Below are 22,681 nucleotides of genomic sequence, written 5' to 3'. Positions count from 1 at the left end.
AATACAGAAAGTGCTCTTGGACCTTCCGAGTCTTTTGTTTGCTCCATTTTCTCAAACACTGGGTTGCGGCAGATGGTGGCTATTTTAATGTTTTTAAGTATTTTATAATGCGACCAATGTTTCAATGACAGTTGCTCATTTGATTGTTTTAAATTAGTGTATATCATTCAAATATATTACTCAAAAACCTCCACAACCCTCAGATTAAAAGAAATTTTATTAAAGCTTGATGAGTACACAGTTTGATGAATGAACAGCATATAAACATAGGGAATCCCCATGAATAAAGGATACATTTTAATCCCAGTACAATGATCAAATGAAAGATAAACCACCAACCCTTTTACCTACTCAGAGAAATAAAAGTTTATCTTCAAGCTAATCAGGGGACCCTGATTAGCTTGAAGATAAACTAGTGGCTGTAACGGTACTTCTAACAAACCAGGTATTCAGTGCGACAAAACTGAATATGCATAAGAAAATGAATACATAATGTAGCTTGGAAATTTAAGCTGCAGTCCTAATGCCAGAGTGACAAGATAGAGAACAGCAGGGAGGCCGTTGAGAGGTTTACTTTTGCGCGGCAGACACCATTACACCAAACTCCTGAATGGTTATTTTTTTGTCTGTGTACTGCTGAAGCTGTTGATTTGTGATGTGCCCAAGACGCAGTGCATCATCAATGGAGAACTTCTTCCCTGATTTTCTGTCATGAAGCACAGAGGATTCTCCAGTTGGGCCTTTAACTGTGATCTCCTCCCAATCGCACTCCTGGCTCTGCAGATTAACAAACATCTTCCAGTCGATCAACCCTAGACGGTACGCCTCTTCTGGTCGCATCTCCTTTCCTGTATCAGGATCAATAACAACAATGGATCTGCGGAGGTGGCTTTCCCTTTGCTCTCTCTTCATCCTCACTGCTGCCAGGTTCTTCTTAAGCTTTTCAATCTCCTTGTCTTTTTGGGTTGTTATGCTTTTCAGATCTGTTAGTTCCTTCTGAAGTGAGTCAAGCCTCAACTCCAAGTTCCTGCCATCCTCCCTTGGTGCAGACTCAGTGATAAGTCGAGTCTCTTTGTAGGTGATATCAATTTCTGACCGAAGTTTGCGGATCTCATTCTGCAGCCTTTGGTTTTCTTGTTGGAGTTGGCTACTTTCGTCACGGATGTAGTCAAGTTCTTTAGTAGACTTCGTGTTTGCAAATTCCATATCAGAGAGCTTGGAGGTGAGCAAAGACAGCTCCTGGTCAAGATCACGCCTTCTCCTTTTCTCATCTTCTAAAGTTCTCCTTAGGTTCTCAATCTCAAGCTCAGCCTCTGGGTCCCTCTCCACTTGCACTTTCTCAGTGCGGACAACTCTTTCCTTCACATCCATCTTCTCCAGGGTACGTTGCTGCTGACTGAGGGCGTTCAATTCTTTCTCGAGCAGGGTGCGCTTGTGTCGCTCTTCATCTAGCTGTAGTTTGAGGATGGAATGTTCCTTCTCCTGTTGGGGATCCTGCTGCAGTACAACCTTCTGTTTGACAGTCACCTTTTCACGGTTCTCTTTGTCCCGGATCTCCAACTCATTGAGTCTGATGCGAAGTCTCTGGATCTCCAGCTCTGCATCACGCCTTGCCCTGCGCTCACGCTCTAGTTCCTCCAGTTGCAGGTCCAGGTCAGCAATCTGTCTCTGCAGTTGGAAGAGCTCTGATTTAAGGTTCTCTCTTTGTTTTTGCTCGCTGTTGATGCTTTGTTGGAATGTCTCACACTCTGACTTGAGAACAGGATCTTCTTTCATCTTGACCACTTCTTGCTGAACAACCTTTTCTCGCACCTGAGACAGATCAATCTTCTTCAGTCTAATCTTCTCTTCTTGAGTTGACCGTTCACTCTCAAGATCAAGACGTTTCTTCTGTTCATCAGCCAGCTTCCTTTTCAAAGTTTCGATCTCTTCTTTAGTCTTGGGATCTTCTCGGTACTGCAACACTTCATTGACCACTTCTTTAGTCTGTATTTGCGGTTTAGTTGCCTTCCATCTTTCAATCTCATCCCGGAGTTGACGGATTTCCATCTCAGATTTCTCTGTCAGGTGAGTTTTATCAACAATTTCATTGCGAAGTCTCTCCAGCTCTTTTTCAGTCTGTGGATCAGTCTTGTATTTGATTACTTCTTTAATGATCTCTTTAACTTCCACTTGAGGTCCTCTGTTCCTCAGCATAGTCAGCTCATCCTGCAGGGATTTCAGTTGGAGATCAGCATCTCTGTAGCGCCTCTGTTGCTCTACAACTTCAAGACGGAGGTTGGCCACTTCATTCTCAGCCTTGGGGTCAGGGCGGACAATCTCACGCATCTTCTCCTGAACCACAACCTTAGATTTCTCTTCCTCCAGGCTCTGAATTTTCCTATGGAGGTCTGTCTTCTCCCGTTGTGATGATCTTCGTCTGGCCTTCTCATCCTCATACTGTCTTCTGAGGTTTTCTACCTCTCTTTCAAAGACAACATCTTTCTCTACTTTAAGCACCTCCTTGATGGAAATCTTCTCCTCAGCAATTTCTTTCTCCTTCTCTAACCTTCTGAGCTTCTCCTGCAGGAACTGCAGCTCATCCTCCAACTGCTTTCTGTTATCCATTTCTTTCTGTTTCCTGTCAAGGAGAAGTCGGTACTCTGACTCAAGTTGGGGGTCATTCTGGACTTTGATCACTTCCTCCTCAGTGATTACTTCCTGTTCCCTGTTTTTCTGCTCAGCTAGTAGGGTAACCTGCTTTTGGATCTGAATAAGCTCATTATCTTTCAACATCTTGTGTCTTCTTAGCTCTTCTAGCTCATCCCGAAGCGTGCGAACCTCCTCCTCCTGACCACGGTCTCTTTCAATGCGCAAAACCTCTTTGACTGTGTACTGCTGTGCTCCTTCTTTGACCTCTGTCTCAAGGCCACGTAGTTTCAGCTTGAGGATCTCTAGGTCATTCTCCAGCACATGGGTGGTGCGCCGCTCCTCCGAGAGCTTCTGGTGAACCTTGTGTATTTCCTCATCCAACTGTGGGTCTGCTACCTTTTTAATGTGCTCCTTCTTGACAATTGTGTCTTCGGGCTTTTGTCCTTCCAGGAGGTAAATGTCAGTCTGAATGGTCTCAATTTCTTTTTCTAGCTGCTCTCTCCTGTGAGTCTCATCTTCCAGCTGCTTTCTGATTCGCCATGGCTCCCCTCCTGGGGCAGCAGCATTGACTGATTTCACATTGCTAGACTGGATAAGAGGAATTTCAGGTTGCTGTAGACAGATATCCATAAGTATTAATTCAGTTAATGGTTTTGTTTTGAAAATATTAAATTAATGTTAGAGTAAAAATGTTTCACCTGGCTAAGAAGACTTTGGGCAAACTCAAGATTCTGCAGCCTTTGTTTGCTCACAGCATTCACCTCTGTGAACTTTGTTTCAATAGCAGCTTCCTGCAAATAGTGAAATAAAAAGTCAAACAAAGCACAAAAAGGAAGTTGAAGTAATTTGAAACATTTATGTTCAATTATGGCTACAACACTGATTCAGTATGAATCTACACACATTAGGACTTACAATTTTCTTTGATTTAATGCAATGAAAAGTCACCGGATCCATTGAAAACAGAACTACAATATTTAAATCATTCATATTTTCTTTTTTTTAATTATTGTTAATTTATCAAAAACCTCTGAAGATTACAAAAACATCCTTGAGAGGATAGTGACCAGCCTGGTCTTATCTCTGATACCTGGTTCATTCTACAGGATGGTTCTCTGCAGTTTAAAGTGTCTATTTGTGAGACTTTGATTCACTTAAGGAGGATTCATGATCATTCCTGAGTCAGTTTATCCCCTCAGTTTACTGGTACCAGAACAGACAGACGGACATGACAATTTTCAATTGTCACACAACTTTTGTTTTAGATTAAACAATTTTTAGGTGCAATGGCTTAAATGCTAATCAGAGAACACCTCTACAACTTTTATTTTCTGAACTACATGCCGGAGGAGAGGGTCATGGGGCATTGGTTCAGTACAGTACCAGTGACAGATTTCATTTAATGTTGTAAACATACAAATAGTGTGTGTGCGTGCGTGTATTTTAAACCTCACCTCTGCCTTTACTGCCAGAGCAGGTGATTCCACTCTGCTCCTCTTGTAGGACTGAGGTACAAGTCCATCCTCAAGATCAAGAATGGATCTAAATTTCTCAGTCTCACTCTCATAGTCCTAGAAAGTGAAATGAGTTGGCCATTAACTGAACTTTAAATTGTTTTCTTTTCATTATAACTGATCATTGTGGTAAAATGTGAGTTAAATGTGTCACCTTGATGGCCTGCTGGTATAGCTGGGCATTTTTGGAGATATTGTTCAAGTCTGATTCCTTTCTTGTAATGTCAGAGAGCAAGTTCTGTAGAAAAAAGTTAATATTAGTATAAATATAACATATTTCATACATATTTACACAGTAATATTCATAAGAGGTTCAGATCCAGTTGTAGCTCGTCTCACCCTCTGATTCTTCAGCTTGGCTTCCAGTTGTCTCGGGTCATCAGTTTCACGGGGCTCATAATTTGGGACACGAGACAGCCAGGTGTTCAGGTTGTCATAATCATTCTGGTAATTCTTGTAAGCCATCTTGGCCCTCTGCAAGCTTTGAGACCTTTGTATGCAGCAACATATATTATTAGTTAAATGTTGTTAGCATGTGGTGTTATGGCCAGTGTTTCCTTCAGGAAGACGTCCACCTCACCTGTAATCAATCTGTCTGTTGAGGTTGTTGTAGCGCTTGCTGAGTTTCTGGACATCAGCCTCCTGTCTTTCAATATCAGGACAATGCTCCTGAAAGTTGTTGGCCATGGTATCACAGCTGCTTTTGGCCAAGCGCAGGTTCTGCTCCGTCTCTGAAATCACTGATCTCTGGGGCCTCAGGTCTGCTCCCATATCCTGCCAGGATAAGAAAAAAGAAACACAGCAATATGTTTCTGTTAGTGATGCTGAATGAACATGTTTGTTGCTCCATCTGCATATTGGATGTTTTATTTACGCAGTTAGAATATCATCTGCTTGCTTTCTTCCTGCTTAAATGTTCACATTTAGTTACATCATTTTAAATAAAAAACATGGAAAATTGCTTAATTACTCCTCAGTTATGGTTCTATAATCATCTATTATTTATGCTTCATTCTTCATTTAGATCAAGTGCACAAATGTGATTAAAAACAACCATTTTATTCATCTTTTCACTAATATTTAACTAATTCACCAAAATGGCCAACCCAGAGAAGCATATTTTATGGTAAGTGAAGCTAAAACATGATAATTATGACAGGACAACACACAAAGGAACAAAATGGTTTGTTTAAGCTTACAAAATAATCATTAGGGGAAAAATTAGTGAATGGTTGAAATGACCCAGAGCCGTTGCTGCTACATGCTGTGATGATTTTGTTTTGCTTCAGAAATGTCAAAAGTCATCTTACAGCAAGTTCTTTCTGCATCTTCTCCAATGAGAGGATGTCAGCTGGAGCAACCTCCTCCCTGGCCAGCTTGTTCTCGTAGGTAGACAGTAAAGTCTTCCCATTCTGAAGAGATGTCTCCAGCTGGTTGGAATTCTTCAGTCTAAAAAGATTCAGAAAATTTGAATTACAAGCTGGGTTTAAACAATCAAACTTGACTGAAATCAATTTAGGAACTTAGAAATGTAAGGAATTCTGCACATTTGTGCTAGGAGCAAATCTAATCCTGAGAAAAACCGACGGAGGAGCACATCAGGTCACATACTTCTCCTGAGAACACTGAAGAAGCTGATCTATCTTTGTGTACTTCTTGTTGGCCTCATCCATCTTGCTGTGAAGCTGAGGAGCGCTAGTGCACCTCGGGTTTGAAGTCAAGAAGGTTTTTGCCTCCGCAACTTTAGAGGTCTTCTCTGGTTCAACCCTACTGACAGCAGCAGCAATATCCTGGAGAGAAACAACCTCAGTGCATTAGCACTGTGGCATGAAGACAAGACAAGGAGACAGAATGGAGCTGGGGTCATTACCCTCATATCCTGGAGGCGGTCAGCACTGTCCTGCAGTGGCCTGTTCTGCTCCAGCGGTGGGCGCACTCGAGTGTAAATAGCTTTCTCCTGTTTGTCCAGGTCACTGACCACCTTATCGAGACCAGCCATCAGCTGGCGGCACTGCTGTTCCTCCTTGTCTGCAGCCACACAATCACATCACATAGCATCACTGAACAGTGAGTGAGAGCTTAGCAGGCAGTAAAACATGACATTTAACTTACACAACTTCTTCTATCATCCACAGACTGGGGTTTAAACCCCATCCAAACATTTGGGAGCTGTTATGATAAACTCTTTATTTAGATGAATGTCAAAGTAATGGTTTTATTCTGACATTTTAAGCTACTCAATATGAATGTAGAAGTTTAGAAGTGAAGAGTGTTTGGAGAGAATAATAGATGCCGCTTGGCTTTGTTACACATCATTACCAGCCAAACACTCCTCCATTGTCCGTCCTTGGTGACATCACGATGGGGTGATTTCTGTGAGCTGGCTAGCGCTGAGAGATGCATGAGCAGAGCCAGGGACAATGATTGACTGAGAGAGCCAAGCCAATATAATTAACCAAGCCTGGATCAACCTGGGTAAAATTCACTGGTGTTTTATTCACCATAACTTCGTGTCTTTGTTCACCAAATTCTTCCAGCAGGATTTGTTTGTTCTTTAGTGCAACTGTTTGACTTTCTACTGAACTTTTCAAAATCTTTCCTCAGACTTCAGTCAGGTGTTCAGAACACAAATTGTGTGTGAAAACCTTGAGTTTAACTTTCAAAGAGAGATAAGTTAATCAGCTAAAGATAATCTTAACCAAAATTCTTATTTCCTTTCAGAAAACTCCTTTAAGTACTTAGATTTTATTTACTTAATGAATCACTGAGATTTATTACTGTAATTACTAAAATATTAATTTTTGATTTTATTAGTGTTAAATCCATTAAGATTATTACATTCAAATTAAAGTGTGAATATTGTAATATTGATAATAAATATATTTCTTTTCATACCTTTCTATGAAGTGACAGATTTTAACAATAAGACTAGTATGATTAAATAGTTTATCATTTGCTACAGTTTTTCAGTAATCCATTCCTAACAGTAATGTAAATGAAGCTCCAGAGAGTAAAGAACAGTACACTCCAACGAGGGGATGCCTCCTGTACCTGTAGCTGTGCCTGCTCCACTCTCCTTCTTCAGCACATCATATCGTTTCTGTAGCGTTGCTTTGCTGGACGCCATCTTTTGTTTAAGAGCTTTTTGCTGACTAGCCAAGCTGCAGGCACACAATACATGTTGTTTCAGCTACCCTGGAATAAAACTGTTGTCCTGTGGCAAAGTTTAATAAGTCAAGTGAACACACTTACTTGTCAGAAATGGCCACCGCCTCTGGGTCAGTAGGTGGGATCATGAAGCAGACGCCCGGGGCAGTGATTTTACGTCCAGCCGCATCCTTCACATCCCATTTAGCCCCATTGTTCCGGAGCAGGGTGTACCTTTCCCCACGCAAGATTTGCCCCTACCAAAGAATAAAAACAAAAGTCACCTTATCTGGATCTCACAGGCCCTGTTCAGAGCTGGCATCAGCAGGAGTCCTGCTTAAATCACTTACAAGTGGACGGCTTTAGAACTGGGTTTTTAAAATCCAGCATATTTGAACTGGACTTAAATAACTAACAGTTCAAATGAACACTTTGGGCATAACGCACCTAACATGAGACAGGGGAAGGATATATGGCTTCACAGGATTCGGTGTCAGCAGTGTCACCCAGTGATTTGCATTTATACCCCAGGGAAACAAACAGTCCTGGATTACTAATAAAAGACTGTCACACACATTAACTTTAAAGTCAAATATGCATGAAAAATACATTAGTTATACTTTTTTTAAAGGGATTATTAGGGGTATCAATAATTGGGATGGCTGTGGCTCGGTGGGAAGGGTAGTCATCAGTCAAAAGGTTGCAGGTTCAATTCCAGTGTCCACCAGCCACATGTCAAATTGTCCCCAGGATAGAAATTGATGCTGTTCCAGTAGTAGTAGGAAATGGAAATTTCCCAGTTCCCAGTCGTAAATTTCACCTGGAACGCCCCTTAAAGTTAGACATGCCACTCAGAAACGGAGTGGGAACGACTCCAACTACCTACAGTTAGGATTTCAAGATGGCTGCCACTCGCATCAACAATGGTAAAAAAACTTCTTACATTGACAGTTTTTAGCAGTACTTTATTATTTCTGTAACATTTAGTCAGTCGTACACATACTACGTTTTAGTGTTTATAAGACAAAATGTTTCAACGCTGGTTATAAGCACAAAATACAGTGTAGAAGACTGTTATTGTCATTGTAATTGTTGTAGCAGTGGCCATAGCGGCCATATACGAGCAATACAGAACACGAGCGTCCATGTTTTTTTAGACTTTCAGAAAAGCAGGAAAGTAGAACGCCATCACCTCAGGGCTGACGTTACTCCTACTTCCCAATTTCAAGTTACGAGGTCAATGGAATGCAGCAAGAACCCCACATTACCAATGATACTGTGTACCTGTTGGGGAACAATATGAGTGCAGATGAATGGCACCTTTTCAGTAAAAGGTCTTTGAAAAAAAACAACACATCTGTTGCATATTTCTCAGGTAAGTCTTGAGGATGCTGGTGTTAGCCACGCCCCCTCTGTACCACAATCCTAACTGGATGCTCTGAAAGCACACATGGTCCATGATCTCAGTGGATCACACTGAGCACATATGATCTGAAAAGAGCTAATGAGATTGTAGGGAACTTATTTGACGGTTTTAGACATTGTATACCAGGGGTACCAGTATGGTATGAAGTAGAAAATATCACACGACAAGAAAAAACATAGAATTTTATATTTCTATCTAAATCCTAGAACACTTTATCATGTTTTTGACAAATTTGATCCTAATCATTGGGCACTTGCTGCAACATCAAGGTTAGTCTATAAATGAATATCTTTGCTTCATCCACAATGAAGAAAGCCAGAAACATCCACTGACTCCTCTACATCTCTGTTTTTTGCACCAGTGGTTTATAAATAAGTTATGCCTGATCGCTGAGCCCTGTTCTGAAGGGATTTAAATACATTATACAGGAAACCTCTAAAGTTACATGCCTGCTATTTAACATAAAGCCAAGTGAGGAGAGTTGTTTATGCAAGCAGTGGGATTGTGGAAAACATGTGAGGATTAAAGCCCCGACATCAAGCGGGATGAGGTGAGTTGTTTATGGAAAGAAAACTAGATGACAGAAAAAGACAACAGAGAACAATGTAAAAAAAGGGGAACCAAAAGACAAAACAATAGAAGTAAAAACAGTACACATAAAAATAATATTGGATGTAAAAGAACTGAGGAAAAGACTAAAGAGCATAAACAATTCTAAGAAACACAGGCAAGTTTTACAGACTAATCTATAAAGAATAAAGATGAAAATCAGTATCAGTAACATTACACAAGAGTAATCACCAGAGAGGGTTGGTGATGAAAGAGAGGTCTGTTAACAAAGCTCTATGTTGACCAGTTTATGTGGATGAAGTTCCAAAATGGGAACAAAATAGGCAGATCATATTCCAAGCAATATTTACGAAGCTCAAATGTTGAATTTCTTCTTTTTAACAGGTTTTACAAAGTGGTAACATTTGCTGTGAAGAAGTTCATTAGCAGATGTAGGAGTTCAAGTGGCAGAGGTGGGACAAAATCATTGTTTTCCAAGTCACCAGTAAGACTCAAGTCTTTCCACTAAAGTAAAGATCAAAGTAAAGACTTGGAATATTCCAGTTTGAATTCAGACAGAAGAACAAGCTAGAGAAAAGGAACTTCTGAAAATCTGAATATTTTTGCTGATGTTGCTTTTCACACTAATAAATAACTTAAACAAACGGGAAGAACCAGGAAATTAGGAAAATAATTAATCAATTGATCCATGATAAAAAACACTTAAATAAAGATAAAATAAATAAATAATAAATAAAACAAAATTATAATAATCTGTGGATGTTATTCAATCTGAATCATTGAAATACTGGTAATGTTTCCATTTAAAGTTGGCGCTGTAAGGTTGGCAGATTGCTGAGGTAACATCTTTAAAAGCCTGTTATCTTTTAGGTTTGATATCTGACGCAGAAATATCTATTCAGAATTATTTTCTAGGCTCCATGATTAAATTGGCAAGCAAAAAAAGAAAAAAGTACTTTGACTTTAAGATGATATTAACTGGTGTAATAACTTGGAGTCATTATTTTTGTTTAAGGTTAAAATTGACAGGAAGTTCATGTTGTTGCCTTCTAGCCATAGCTTTTAATCCACGTTCTTTACTTAGTGGAATCTGTTGCTTTCTGATCAACCAGTAATTTGAGCAGCAATTGAAACAATATAAAAATTATTTCTCTGTTTTGTTAGATCTAGTAATTATGGTTGGTGACAATAAACCGGCTGCAAATTAATTTTGTCAAATTTAGCTGATGCATAAAAAACACTATGAATATAAATTTTGTTCATTTAACAGCCATATTGTTACTTGACACTTTGCATTTGGAAACAATCTTTTTGTTGAAGATACAGAAAATACAGGAAAGATGTTTTATTAATCTGAGGCTGAAATGATGAAGACAAAGAACACGCTGTCTGTGGTTCACCCACCTGTTTGACTCTATGGACAAGTGAGGATGTTGAAACGTTGCTTGTTTTAGGTTTTTGTTTTGAGTGTTTAAAGAAAAAAATAATTTCCATTATGACTTTGTGGATGACATTAAGGGGTTTTCTCTATCTATATGACAGGACCTCGCCAACACTGCTGTCATCGTGGGACGCAAAAGAAAAGCAGGTAAACAACACGGTGGATGCAGTGAGCTTGTTGCAGCAACAGGGGAAAGAAATACTGACAAATGGTCAGAGGCGGGGAGCAGGCTGGATGGTGCTTCAGGCTCCGTTGTAACACACTTTATGTTTGTCACTGGTGTAAAATTCAAGTCATAAGTCTTTTGTTGTTTTATCAAGTCGAGTGTAAAGTCATGAACTTTGTAACTCCTGTCTGACTTCATTTCAAGTCAAATGACTAGAGTCCACACCTCTGACAGCTGGTGAGACTGCAGTTTACACACGCTCAGTTAACATTTCATAAACCTTTAAATTTAAACACAAGTTATAAAGGAAGTTGGATACTACGTACCTCGTCTGCGTCAAACTCACACAGAGCTTCGATGGGCAGCAGCTTCTGGGGTGTTTCTCTTCGGTACTTCAGAGGCAAAACCTGAAGACTACGCTTCTGAAGAGCTTTGACCCGCTCATCAAAGTGCTCCACAGCCTTGGCTTGGTCCTACTCAAACACAGGCAGATGGAAAATAACCATCTTACCACAGCAGAAATGTTAAAAAAAAAAAAAACAGTCCTTCCAATGATGCTCACATCCAGCTCTGAGATCAGGCTCTCCAACTGATAAACATCTTTGAACTCCGGGTTGTACTTTTGGTTGACATCTGTATCCAGCCGCTTCAGCAGGTCCTGTGTGTCGCGGGCTTCCTTGTGAAACTGCACATGAACAGATGCCAACACAATCACGAATTAGCTCCAGCTGTTTTCCTCTCTTGGTTTAAAAGTCACCTGTCCTCCCTGCCTGACCTTGTGATATTCATCCATTTGCTTTAGATGGTTTTCCTCACAGATGAGCAGGTTGAGGTACTCTTTCCAGTCAGCGTGGACTGCCTCCATATGTGCCTGACAACATCAGGTGTGAATTATTGATGAGGAAAGACGAAATCATGTCAGAAACAAAACATTCTGACCACAAAAAGTTAACAGAAGTCTTATTAAACTTGTTTAATCAGCCTACAGCATCAGCCTTTTCTCTTCAAATACTCACCAACTATTAGATAAACTATCTATAAATCTGGTGCAGGAATTCGCATACATTCTATTTAGGTAAGTTTTAATCAATATTTCTGAGTAAGAAACATAGCAGCTAAATTACTTAATTTCTAATTAGTTATTACGATCATTTTAGTCATTTGATTTATCCTTACATGTTAGAAAGAAATAAAAGTTTGAATTGGTTTGTGATCAAAGTATAAAATAGTAATAAACTAACAATGTCAGCCTCAGTGTTAACAGGATCAGCTTGCTATCTGTTGCCAAGTTAGTTAAGGAAGGATTCAAATTAAAATTCTTGCTCCACTAAAGAAACATTATGACCAAAAGTCTAATAACAATTCTTTACTAATATTTAACAACAACACAACCCATAAAACCACATCATCCTTACTGAATCCTCACCTCATACCATGAAGGAGAATAAAATCGACCAACATTTTTCATCAAATTCTAATTTAAATGTTTGGGAATTGTTATCCAAATAGATATTCACTTCACTTTTATCAAATATTACATTTACAAACTTTCAACGTCAAAACTGAATCTCCTGTGAAATTTTTTTTTATAGCGTACCTCTATGACATTATTCCCTGGGTGTTGTGCTGCAATCAGACTCTTTCCATCGTCATTCAGCTTGGTGATGGTAGCCTCCTTGGCCTCCAGACATTTACTGATAAAGTTCTGTTGGGGTGAGATAAATTGGATTCATGTACAACCCTCTGGCATCTCATGTTTAGAGGTACAGTGTGGGTCTGTCCCTCCAGCTACCTCATACTGCCTCTGTCGGGCAGGATAGTCCAGGTTGGTGTCACTCCAGTCATAGTTAAACCTCTCCTCCGCTTGCTGGTCCATCCAAAACAGATCATTAGTGCAACGCTGCATGTAGTCCCGCAGGGTCACCAGGTAGCGCTGACGAGCACTAGAGCTGGCCTTGGTTAGAGAAAGAAAAACTGTTGAAATCCTAAAGAAAATGTTATTTCATGTATGAATGAATGTGGTTTGACACCAGCATGTGTTTGTGTGGATTTCTTACCAGCAGTTTGCTGTACTTCATCTGGAGGCCGTTGATGTATTCCTACACAATCACACCGAGTGATATTAATACAAAGACGAGAAGGTGTTGTCATGCCAGACAGATGTGAACATTGATTAAAAACTTACAACTGTTGCATGTTACACATAATACACAATAAAACCTAAATAAAATTGACCATTTTTTGTAACGTATCTTTTATTGAAATGTTCATATGTTGCACATGTTAGTCCAAATGCACCATTAAACTGTTTGATAATATTTGTGTGACAGCTTTTAGGTTTATAATATACATTTATTATAAAAATAGGGTCACCCACCACACTAATAATAGCCTATATCTTGTGCTAAAGTTCTGTAAAAGGGACAAATGATTATGTACTAACTAGTGTATTGCCAATGAAGTGCTATTCCACTTTCTAACAGTAGGTGTCAGTGTTATGTTGTTGCTTTTAACAAGATGAGCCCACAAGCTAACATTGCTAACGTTTGGCTTTTATCAAGTCAAGGTTCTTAGGCAAACAGTTAAGAGTAGTTGACTCACCACTGTCTCATTTTTGCTTTTCATCTTCTTCCTTTTATGATTGTGTTTTTGAAAAGCCCAAAGGTTGTTTTTTTTAAGTTTAACGCGTTAGCTGTCATGGTGCCCCTTTCACCAAACGATAAAGGAGCCAAACCTCCTTTATCGTTTGGGACCTGCAGAGTTTTATTTCCTCGATATCCACTTCCCCCACTCTAAATGGGCAAAAATCCCAGTGGCAAGCTCATAGACACTTATCCAAAGCAACATGCAGTTCTTATTGCTGCAAAAGGTGACTCTACAAAGAACAAACTTTAAAGGTGTGGGGTTAGTTGGTATGTTCTGTAAATGAGATGGTGCAAACTCTCAAACAATCCATTTTAGTTCCAGGTTGTGAAGCGACCAAGGGTGTGAATACTTTTGCAAAGCACTGCATAACTGATCCTTCCTGTTCCTTTGCTCCTACCTTGTCTCCACCAATAGAAATGTGGGGAGCCAGAGCCTCCACCTCGCTGTGGAAGATATTGTGTTCCTCCACCTCACTCTCCACAGTGGACAGATCCTGGCCGTAGCCCTTGTTGTTCAGGTTTTCCTGAGCGCAGACACAAACAGGAGGCTTATTAGGCTTTTCCACCACTTGTCAGTTTGGAAGGAACTTGGTCTGGCTACGACTAAAACAGAGCTCCTACACATTTTCATGTATTAAAAGTCAAATATTCATCCAAACAGTTGTTTCATACCTATCTAGACCTGAAAAATACTCAAGTTAAATGCAAACCATTTTCAAGTTCAGAACAGTTTTGGTTCATTCTCAGTCTTGCAAAATAAATGTTGGGAGTTTAATTCCAACTTCCTCCACCACATGTCACCTTGGGCAAGGCATTTAACCCCTGGTTATCTACCAATTCTGTGGATTGTTGTGTGAATATGTGAGCGATGAAGCTGCAGCTAGGTGAGTGTGGCCCTAGTGTAAAGCGCTTTGAGTGGTCAGAGGGACTAGAAAACCGCTTTATTAAAAAAAAGCTCTATTAAAGACTGCCAAAGAAACAGTATCTATGGTTTTAATAGTCACAATTATTTACTTTAGTCCACACCATACATAACCACTAATCCTGTTTTTAACCTGCTAAATTCTGTTTCAGTTCTGCTGATTTTGGGGGGATTTCTCTTTTGAGGGAAAAAAAACTAATACAAACTAGTAAAGTCATAGTACATGTAAAAAACAAAACACAACAAAAAAACATTTTTTTTCCCAGTAGGAAACAAAAAATTTTTTTTGTTTCCTACTGGGAAACCAATGGAATAACATTTATTTTTGAGAAGTGTTCAACACCAGGGAATGAAAACAAAATTAACAATGCAAATCACTTTGCAGTCATAGTATATTCAAATTATGCATTTTGAATGCATTATTTGAATTGCTCCATTTAGCCTGAAAGGCATAGCAAAGACTTGGAAAAACAAATCCAGATAAATTAGCCCAAACACAATCTGGCCAAAGGTTTTGTCATTTATTTCAAACCAGCCAAAGTTAGAATAAACTAAAATTTAAAAACACAAAGTAAAAATATAGTAGAAATACTAAAGTACTCCAGGAGGGTTAATCAACCCAAAGATAGAGAGGATAAACCTTTTCTCCATCTCTTTTGCATCACTGTGTTTGTAGCTGATTGCTGGGCTTGACGGGCAGGACTGCTCCTGCATGTATTTAGTGCTAACTGCTTCATGAATCCAGTGTAGAAATAAAGCAGATGAATGTGTTTTTTCTTTTTCTACATTGCCGGCCAACATTCTGAATATTAATGCAGGAGGTGGTAATATATTATGCTTCCCCAATGAATGTCTCACCATTTTGTCTTCCATTATGTTGCCCCAGTTAACGCTGGGCATCCCCTCAGTGCGGCTCAGGTGGTAGATCCGATCATGCTCCTCCTTCAGCTTATTCACTCTCTCTCGCAGCTGAAACATGCTAAACATCAGATAAGACAAAAAGGTGTCACTAACATTCAGAGCACTCTAGGCAATGATAAACACTGTTAAATAAAATCAGTATCAGGAGCATGACATAGTGCTGCTGTAAATATTAGATGAAACCCAAACAGTAAGGAGGACTCACTCTTGTTCTATCATCTCAGCCTGTGGATGCTGGAGGCGCTTGGTGTTGCGAACGTCCTCATCCAGGCTATCAAGCAGCTCCACAGAATTAAGGATTCTCTTGTTAGTATCCTCCCGATACAAAGGCTGCTTGCCATCGTTGATCTTACTCACATCCTGCAAGAAAAGTGGCAGATGTGACTTAGTGCTTTCATTTCACCCTGTGTGGGTGTCTCTGTATCTCTCCTTGCAAATGAGAGTTTCCCAGAATGTGTTGTTACAGAGTGTGGCCCAAAGGCAGAGAGGTTGCACAGTGCAGACCCATTATGTGACATCTAAACAGCTCCATCAAGTCACGTACGAGGCATCTTCTGTGTCTGCTGGCCTTCACTCTCCATTCTTACTAACCATCAGGAAACTGCCTGAATATTTTTCAGATCAACTCTTGATGTTTCTCTAGATGTTTCTGCTCCTTCCATAATTGTTATACCAATCACTGGTCTGCTTGACTCTCAACTGTTTTTGACAGTTTTGTTTTTTTACATGTTTTTTTTTTCCTTTTCTTTTTTAACCGTGTTCTGTCCGGCAGATTAGCACTCGGACTTCTTCTCTGAGTGCCATGTAGAAGCCCAACATGTGTACTTTCATAAGCAGAGCATTACGGCTAACGCTATAATGCTCTGCTTGATATTTATAAAAGAAACTTTATTAGAAACTGGTTTGGGATCATTTCAATTGCGTTTGTTTTTAGCTGTAATATCAGTTTATAAAATCCAGAGGGCATATCTGACTGCTTGGTAAATCCAGCTAGTGTTCCTTACCATTACTGACTGGCTGCAAGTTGAATAGTAGATAATGATTGACGTCCCAAGACATTCATGGGGATGCAGGGGTTTCTGTATGTGAACGGACCTGATACCAGTGTGTTCAGATGTGGGCCAAACAGGTATTCAGGTTTGTGGTCATGTGGTCTGTGTAATACCTGAAAGAGGTGAGCTGTACCTGTGTACTTAAGGAAAGGCCTTTGACTAGGACGTTCAGAGCTAAAATTGGACTGCTCCTTGCAGAGTGCTCTGGTTCACTGAAATGAGCTGCTTATAGATTAGTAAACTGTTGCTGTTAAAAACAAAACAAGCTCTTTAGCATTTGGGTAAATTTAACCTGCGTTAAACACTAAAAATGCTGGGTTATTTTCATAACTCAGCTGCTGGGTAAAAGCCATCGGGTCATACGTTGGATTAGTTTCACTAAATATTGGTTCAACAGTGGTAACTCAAGAGTTGGGATGGCGATGTGTTGGGTTCTTTAATTTACCGCACAGCTTGACTAATTGTGTCGAGTCATGGGTTCACTAGATTTGATCAAATATTGGCTTGAACTTTTAACCAATTATCTGGGTTGAAGACCAGCTTCAGAAAACAGCACATCGTTCTTTATAAACCCCAGTTTTCAGCCAGACTGTGAGCTGATCAAATATCACTGGACTTCTCCTCTACTATGAATTATTATTATTATTAAATATTATTGAATTGCCCCCTGGGTGACCTGCCCCTCCTCCAGCCTTCAAACCCCTGGTGGTTGGACTCCTTCTAAAGCAAATGCCTCGAACAGTTGAACAAGATGTTTTACAGGTAAACTAAATGTGCAACATATAGAAACATCCATTGTTGATACACATTTAAGAAATGTACCTTGTTGAGGTTCTGTTCAATATCGTAGATGTTTTTCTCCACCTTATCAGCACTCTTCTGCAGCTTCTCAATAAGAGCAGCAAGTTCCGTTGTGGTACTGTTGAGGACAAACAGACACATGAGGTATGAGTTATGTAGAGATGGAAAACCGCCTGATTGATGCCCCTGTAAAAACGAATAGCTGTTTGTGCTGTGCTGGGATCTCATTGTATGCACACTTTACCGATTGACAGATTGATCTATGATCGTTTCTATGTATGCTTGTAATCATAACTGATTAAACTGGTCTCTTCCTTCCAACTCTAGATTTCATCATTTATTGAATCCCAGAAGCAGAAACATTTCATCACAGTTGTTTATGAGAGCAAATAGAGCAAACTGCATCATTTACAATGTTTAACACAGTATGTATATAATAAAAAGTATAAAAATAGAAAATGAAAAAGAATGTGAAGAAAACAATTTATTTCATTTAATGTTGTCCTATCAATAAAGCATGAAATGCTGGTGTGTTAAATGGAAAGCACACAAACAAGCTTGGAGAGTGTTTTAAAGAGATATTATTAGTTCTGTGGTTGCTGGTGGTTGATGGGTTTAACTGGAAGTGATTCACCAGAGTAGATCCTGCTTAGGGCCTCAGATCATTTTCAGTTGGCTCTGCCTATAACTAAAATAAGATTTGATCATGCTGAAATTAGATTTAATAAAGACCGATTTAATGTTAGGCTGACATCTTTTCTTTAACGAAAGGCAAACTGGCCTGGCAGGTTTCTGCCTCATTCCATCCATCAGACACATCTCATCCAGTCGCTATGACAACCACTGAATAACTATGTTCCTCAACGCCTAAATGCAGGTTTACATGTTGCTATAAAGTAAACAGTTGAACTCAGTTCCTGCAACATCACCTTTATTACATTGTTCCTCCTAAAAAAATGTATGTCATATTTCCAGACTTGATTTCCAGATTTCCTTATTAGAATGGAATAGGAAATAAATGAACCCTGTTGTTACTGTCTCAGGTCATTTGTAAAGTGACTGTATAGTAAAATGTTTAATTTTAGTGGCTAATCTGAACTGATCAATCCAGGAAATTACACTGTTTGTCCACCAGAGAGCACTTCAATTTTTATTCAGAGTGCCTGTTTTTTTTTGGTCCTTCTGAACCAGTAGTGGTGTGTACCTTCTGTCTGGTCCTCAGAGATAACTGACAAGTTTAGTTTTCTCAAAATCTAACGTGATCATTGGTGAAATATCTGCTGACCTCAGTATGTACATAAGTAATCTCCAATGCTTTAGTGAACACAGTCTGTATTACAGACTGTGTTCACTAAAGCAGACGCAGGTTCTGAGTGGTTTCTGTCACTGCTACGCACAGTAAGAATACAGCTGAGGCACGTTTGCTGTCATTTCTGCTTGTGCTACTTATGTCCTTTCATTGGAAGGAGTTATAGCTTGGGTAATGCTCAACATGTCTTATTACACTACAGCAATAAAGAGTCAGTTTCAGCAGAGTGGGAATATATGTAAATTTCTTCTTCTGTCTGCAATGTCTGTGTGAGTTCTAAACAGCCTCGGCTTGTTATTTTTTGAGTTTTCGTTTTGTATTAACTTCTACTTATGTTAATGAAACACTGTCTTCCATATTACAGATAGAAGTAATCAAAATACAAGCAACAACAGGTCTGGAGTTTGAGAGGAAACTGAAAATGCCAGTGATAGATCGCAGAGGGAGTCTGTCTGCACACATCCAACACCTACCATCACACACTCACTTTTTGCACACAGGTTATATAACACCTGCAGTATTAACAGCGTACCGTGTATCTCCACAGCAAGTGGTCAAAATGCTTAAAGAGCAAGTTAGAACTGGCATCCACTATCGAGTTCTGCAGAAGCCCCTGGCAGAGTTCCTATTTTAGGCCCATTTGAATGAAACGTTCCCTCAGGGGGGACTAAAGTCTCCATAAAACAAGGCTACAGTAACCACCGCGTTCTGATCTAACTGGCACTATCAAACAGCACATTTTTTTAGAGACCTCCTAAGTCAATATATATGTAGATCCATACCTAAAGCTCTCTGTTTGAAGGAGATAAAGAAAGTCATCCAACTGGAAAATGCACAAATAACAGCTGCCATGGCTTTGTCCTGGCATGATCTGAGTATTTCTGCTCAACTGTTGTTAAACAACAACATCTTTAAAGCAGAGATGATGCCCTTTGTTTAGAACATGCTGTAATGAGCCAGCCCTGGTCCGAAGCACCATCTGCTTGTTTTAGTAGGGTCCAATCACTGACCTCTGCTCTGAATGAAATTCTCCTGTGACTCGCCACCACTTGACTTCAAGCAGCAAAGTGATACCAGTTCCGCCACATAATCCATGCTTCAAACTTTCTATGCGGGTTCCCTGGCTCTGATGCAATGTTGTGATCATCTTGGTTCTGAGAAGGAATTTGCACTGATGCCTTAGATTGAGAAAGACATGTTGCATGTTTGACCAGAGGAAAGGTTCAAATTAGAACCAGAACGCTCCAGGATTAGGTCATAGAGGGTGTGTCGGCCCACTGCTGCTGTCACTGAGCATCGCAGCACAGGCTGAATAATGCTCCACCTCCAAGGCCGGCTTTGATAGCAGTCTGGACTTGGACACGTTTTGACACTAAGAGCGAGGAAGGCGAAACAAGAAAATTACATTCTCTGTGGTGCTTTTTGTCTTTGGATGTTGTGACTTTGTAGCTTTCTGTAATTCTTTCAGTTAAAGATATTCTTATGGTTGCATCATCATCTTGGACTGGGTATACAGCAAACTGTAATCTAACCCATAATAAAACCTCAACAAGCAAGACTGCATGAAAAACCAAATAGGATGGAGCTGTATTAGTAGTTCTTCACTGGCTGTGGGTGGTTTTCAGGTTGTTGGAGTTGGCCATAACAGCAGAAAAGATTTCACCCCACCAACAGGGTGGGAAAATCATCCCTTTTTGGAAACATTCTAAGAAATCAGTGGATTTTCATGAACGAAGTCACTGCTATACACAACACAATGCTGCAGGGCCAGTAAGAAATTCCAGGTTTTAATGACAGGTCAACACATAGGCTGGCAGAGAGGGGAACACACCCCAAACCAGATAACTGAGTGTCCAAAAACTGCAGTTCAGTTCACTAAACTGAAAAAACCCTGAAAAAAGTGGATTCTTTTTGCTGTTATTAAATACATCAAAACACAGATCTCCCAGAAATGATGCCAGAGAAACTGATCTAGAAACCGATCAAGAAATTTCTTCACATAAATAAAAACATACAAAAAATACAAAAGCAATATTTTGAGTTTAATAAAAATCACAAAGGTTACATTCCTAAATGGGAGTAGCAATTCCTTCAATTTCTATTGCATTCATTAATACTACTTCTATTTGTATGTATGTTTTTTATGTGTTATAGTAGTCAGTAAACAACTAACCTGGAAAAAGCAGGTCAAACCTTAAAGAAAAGGAGAAATTGGTATCGGCCAGGAAAACCTGATCGGTGCATCTCTAATTATAACCAGATTTTGATAGAACTTGTGTGATAACCCTGACTTCCGGACTCCTCTGAGTTTGTATTGAAAGACCAAATCAATATGAAAAAAACTTATCTGCACAATTCATTTACAAATGAACGTTCATTTATTAAATAAATATAAAGTGTTTACATTCTATTGTACAGTAAATCTTCTGTGGCTCAACAGTTACCTAGACACAGTAATTTTAAAGCACAAAATGCGGCTGATCAAGTTTGCTAAATTCTAAATATATGTTAGTGATGCAGTGGTGGTTGGTCAGTGACGGCCCCCCAAATAATCAAACTCTGCTCTGGGCCCCATACACCATGACTGGTTCTGTCTAACAAAGTTTCCTGACCAAGCAGAGATAATATGTGGAAAATCTAAAGCTGGTAACAACTACAAGAGATGGGCTTTGGCCTACAGGTGCAGCAATATTATAGGAGGGGCAGCAAGAAAATCTTGTCACAGTCTTTCTAAGGAGGACAGCTGAATACTTATCAAACCTGTTGGTACAACTTTATGACCCAGCTTATCAGCCACACCCGCGCTGCAGTTAAAGCACAAGATGTGAAACTGATTTCTCTGAATTCCGTCCAAATCCAACATTATGACGACCAGATGTGGTTGAATGAAGACCTCAGGCATACAGCTGAATAGATACAGAAAACATCGCACAGTTACAACTGTCTCTAGAGATCTGTTTGACCGAAATGACAGGAGACCGTTCCTGAGAAGGTACGCCTGGCTCAGGACATCCAGTCCAACCCGTCCATACTACTTGATACAATAATAACTGCGTCATTTTAATTGATTTTATGCCATTTTTATGTTTTCACTCTATTAATCCCCATTGCGGAGAGCTGTGCATTGTAAAAGTTTCAATGTAACACGAAGAAAAAGTGACGACGTAAAGGACCCAAGGTCACCGCATTTTCCGCTGGGAGGCTGCCGCTGAAACACGAAACAGTTTCTACACAAAGTTAAAACACTTACGTTGTTTTTTGCTGCGTAGAAGCAGGAGTTATAGATGCGGTCTTCTTGCTTTTACCCTTAAACATGGTGGCGGGTCACCGGTCAGTCCCTTCCTCTGATAAGTAAGCCGTGAAAAGCAGCAGGACAGGTGGACCTCAGCTGGGTGTGAGTGTGCTCTGCTTGCTCTGATCCTACCCGCTGCTATGGCTGTGGAAGCTGTGTGAGAGAAAAATGTCCTCAGATTGTCAGCCTGCCCCCTCCTGCTGTCACTGCGCACGCAGTAAATAACTCATCACCTGTAAAAGTCACTTTAGTGTTCACACGCCCACTCTGTCCACCTGGCAACCAGCACGGATGGGCGGGGCCACAGAGGGACGCCCCGCCCTCCGCTGGGAGTTCCCACTCCGGCGCGCACAGTTTATGTTACTGTATGAGAAAATCTGAGCGACCTGGTGATTTTATTTTCTGACTGACATTAAACGCACCATATGTTGCTACCATAATAAGGAAACCTATGCAAAACAATTTAAAGCAGGGTGTGACTGCATCGAGTGCGTAACTCCTGAACCTTTCCACATTTTGTCACGTCACAACCAAAAACTTGATTTTCAAAATGTTTTGCTAATTAAAGCCTGAAAAGTAGGCCGTGCCTATGTGCTCTGCCCCTTTTCTGGAAAACTACCCCAATGGAAACTCTGGAGGAAATGCAGTCAGCTGTCTACAGGACAGTAATTAGTCATTCACTCCACAAATTTGAGCTTTATGGAGTAGTGGCAAGAAGAAAGTCATTTCACAAAGAAAGTCAGAAAAAACTGTGCAGTTTGCCACAAACCATGTAGGAGAAACAGCTGAGAATCTGGTCAAACATGAAACCAGAGACACTCTTCATCCAATCTGACCGAGCCTG

At 40.0% G+C, this 22,681-nt stretch overlaps 1 protein-coding gene across 1 annotated transcript; it reads right to left on the bottom strand.

The window, feature by feature from the left end:
• Positions 1-199: 199 nt before the first annotated feature.
• Positions 200-22,003, bottom strand: LOC124863411 (periplakin-like). Its single transcript, XM_047357774.1, has 22 exons — positions 21,796-22,003; positions 17,258-17,354; positions 15,589-15,743; positions 15,321-15,441; positions 13,939-14,064; positions 12,953-12,994; positions 12,688-12,849; positions 12,493-12,600; positions 11,671-11,766; positions 11,458-11,580; positions 11,222-11,368; positions 7,398-7,549; positions 7,197-7,306; positions 6,016-6,173; positions 5,757-5,935; positions 5,456-5,594; positions 4,726-4,919; positions 4,485-4,635; positions 4,300-4,383; positions 4,086-4,202; positions 3,330-3,422; positions 200-3,243 (listed from the first exon to the last, which is right to left on the bottom strand). The coding sequence occupies exons 1-22, from the start codon at positions 21,858-21,860 to the stop codon at positions 571-573; spliced, it is 5,292 nt and encodes a 1,763-aa protein (XP_047213730.1). The 5' UTR covers positions 21,861-22,003; the 3' UTR covers positions 200-570.
• Positions 22,004-22,681: the final 678 nt, after the last annotated feature.

This window comes from Girardinichthys multiradiatus, chromosome X (genome assembly GCF_021462225.1).
Source record: "Girardinichthys multiradiatus isolate DD_20200921_A chromosome X, DD_fGirMul_XY1, whole genome shotgun sequence".
Classification (NCBI taxonomy): domain Eukaryota; kingdom Metazoa; phylum Chordata; class Actinopteri; order Cyprinodontiformes; family Goodeidae; genus Girardinichthys; species Girardinichthys multiradiatus.
This window is presented reverse-complemented; position numbering and strand designations above follow the sequence as displayed.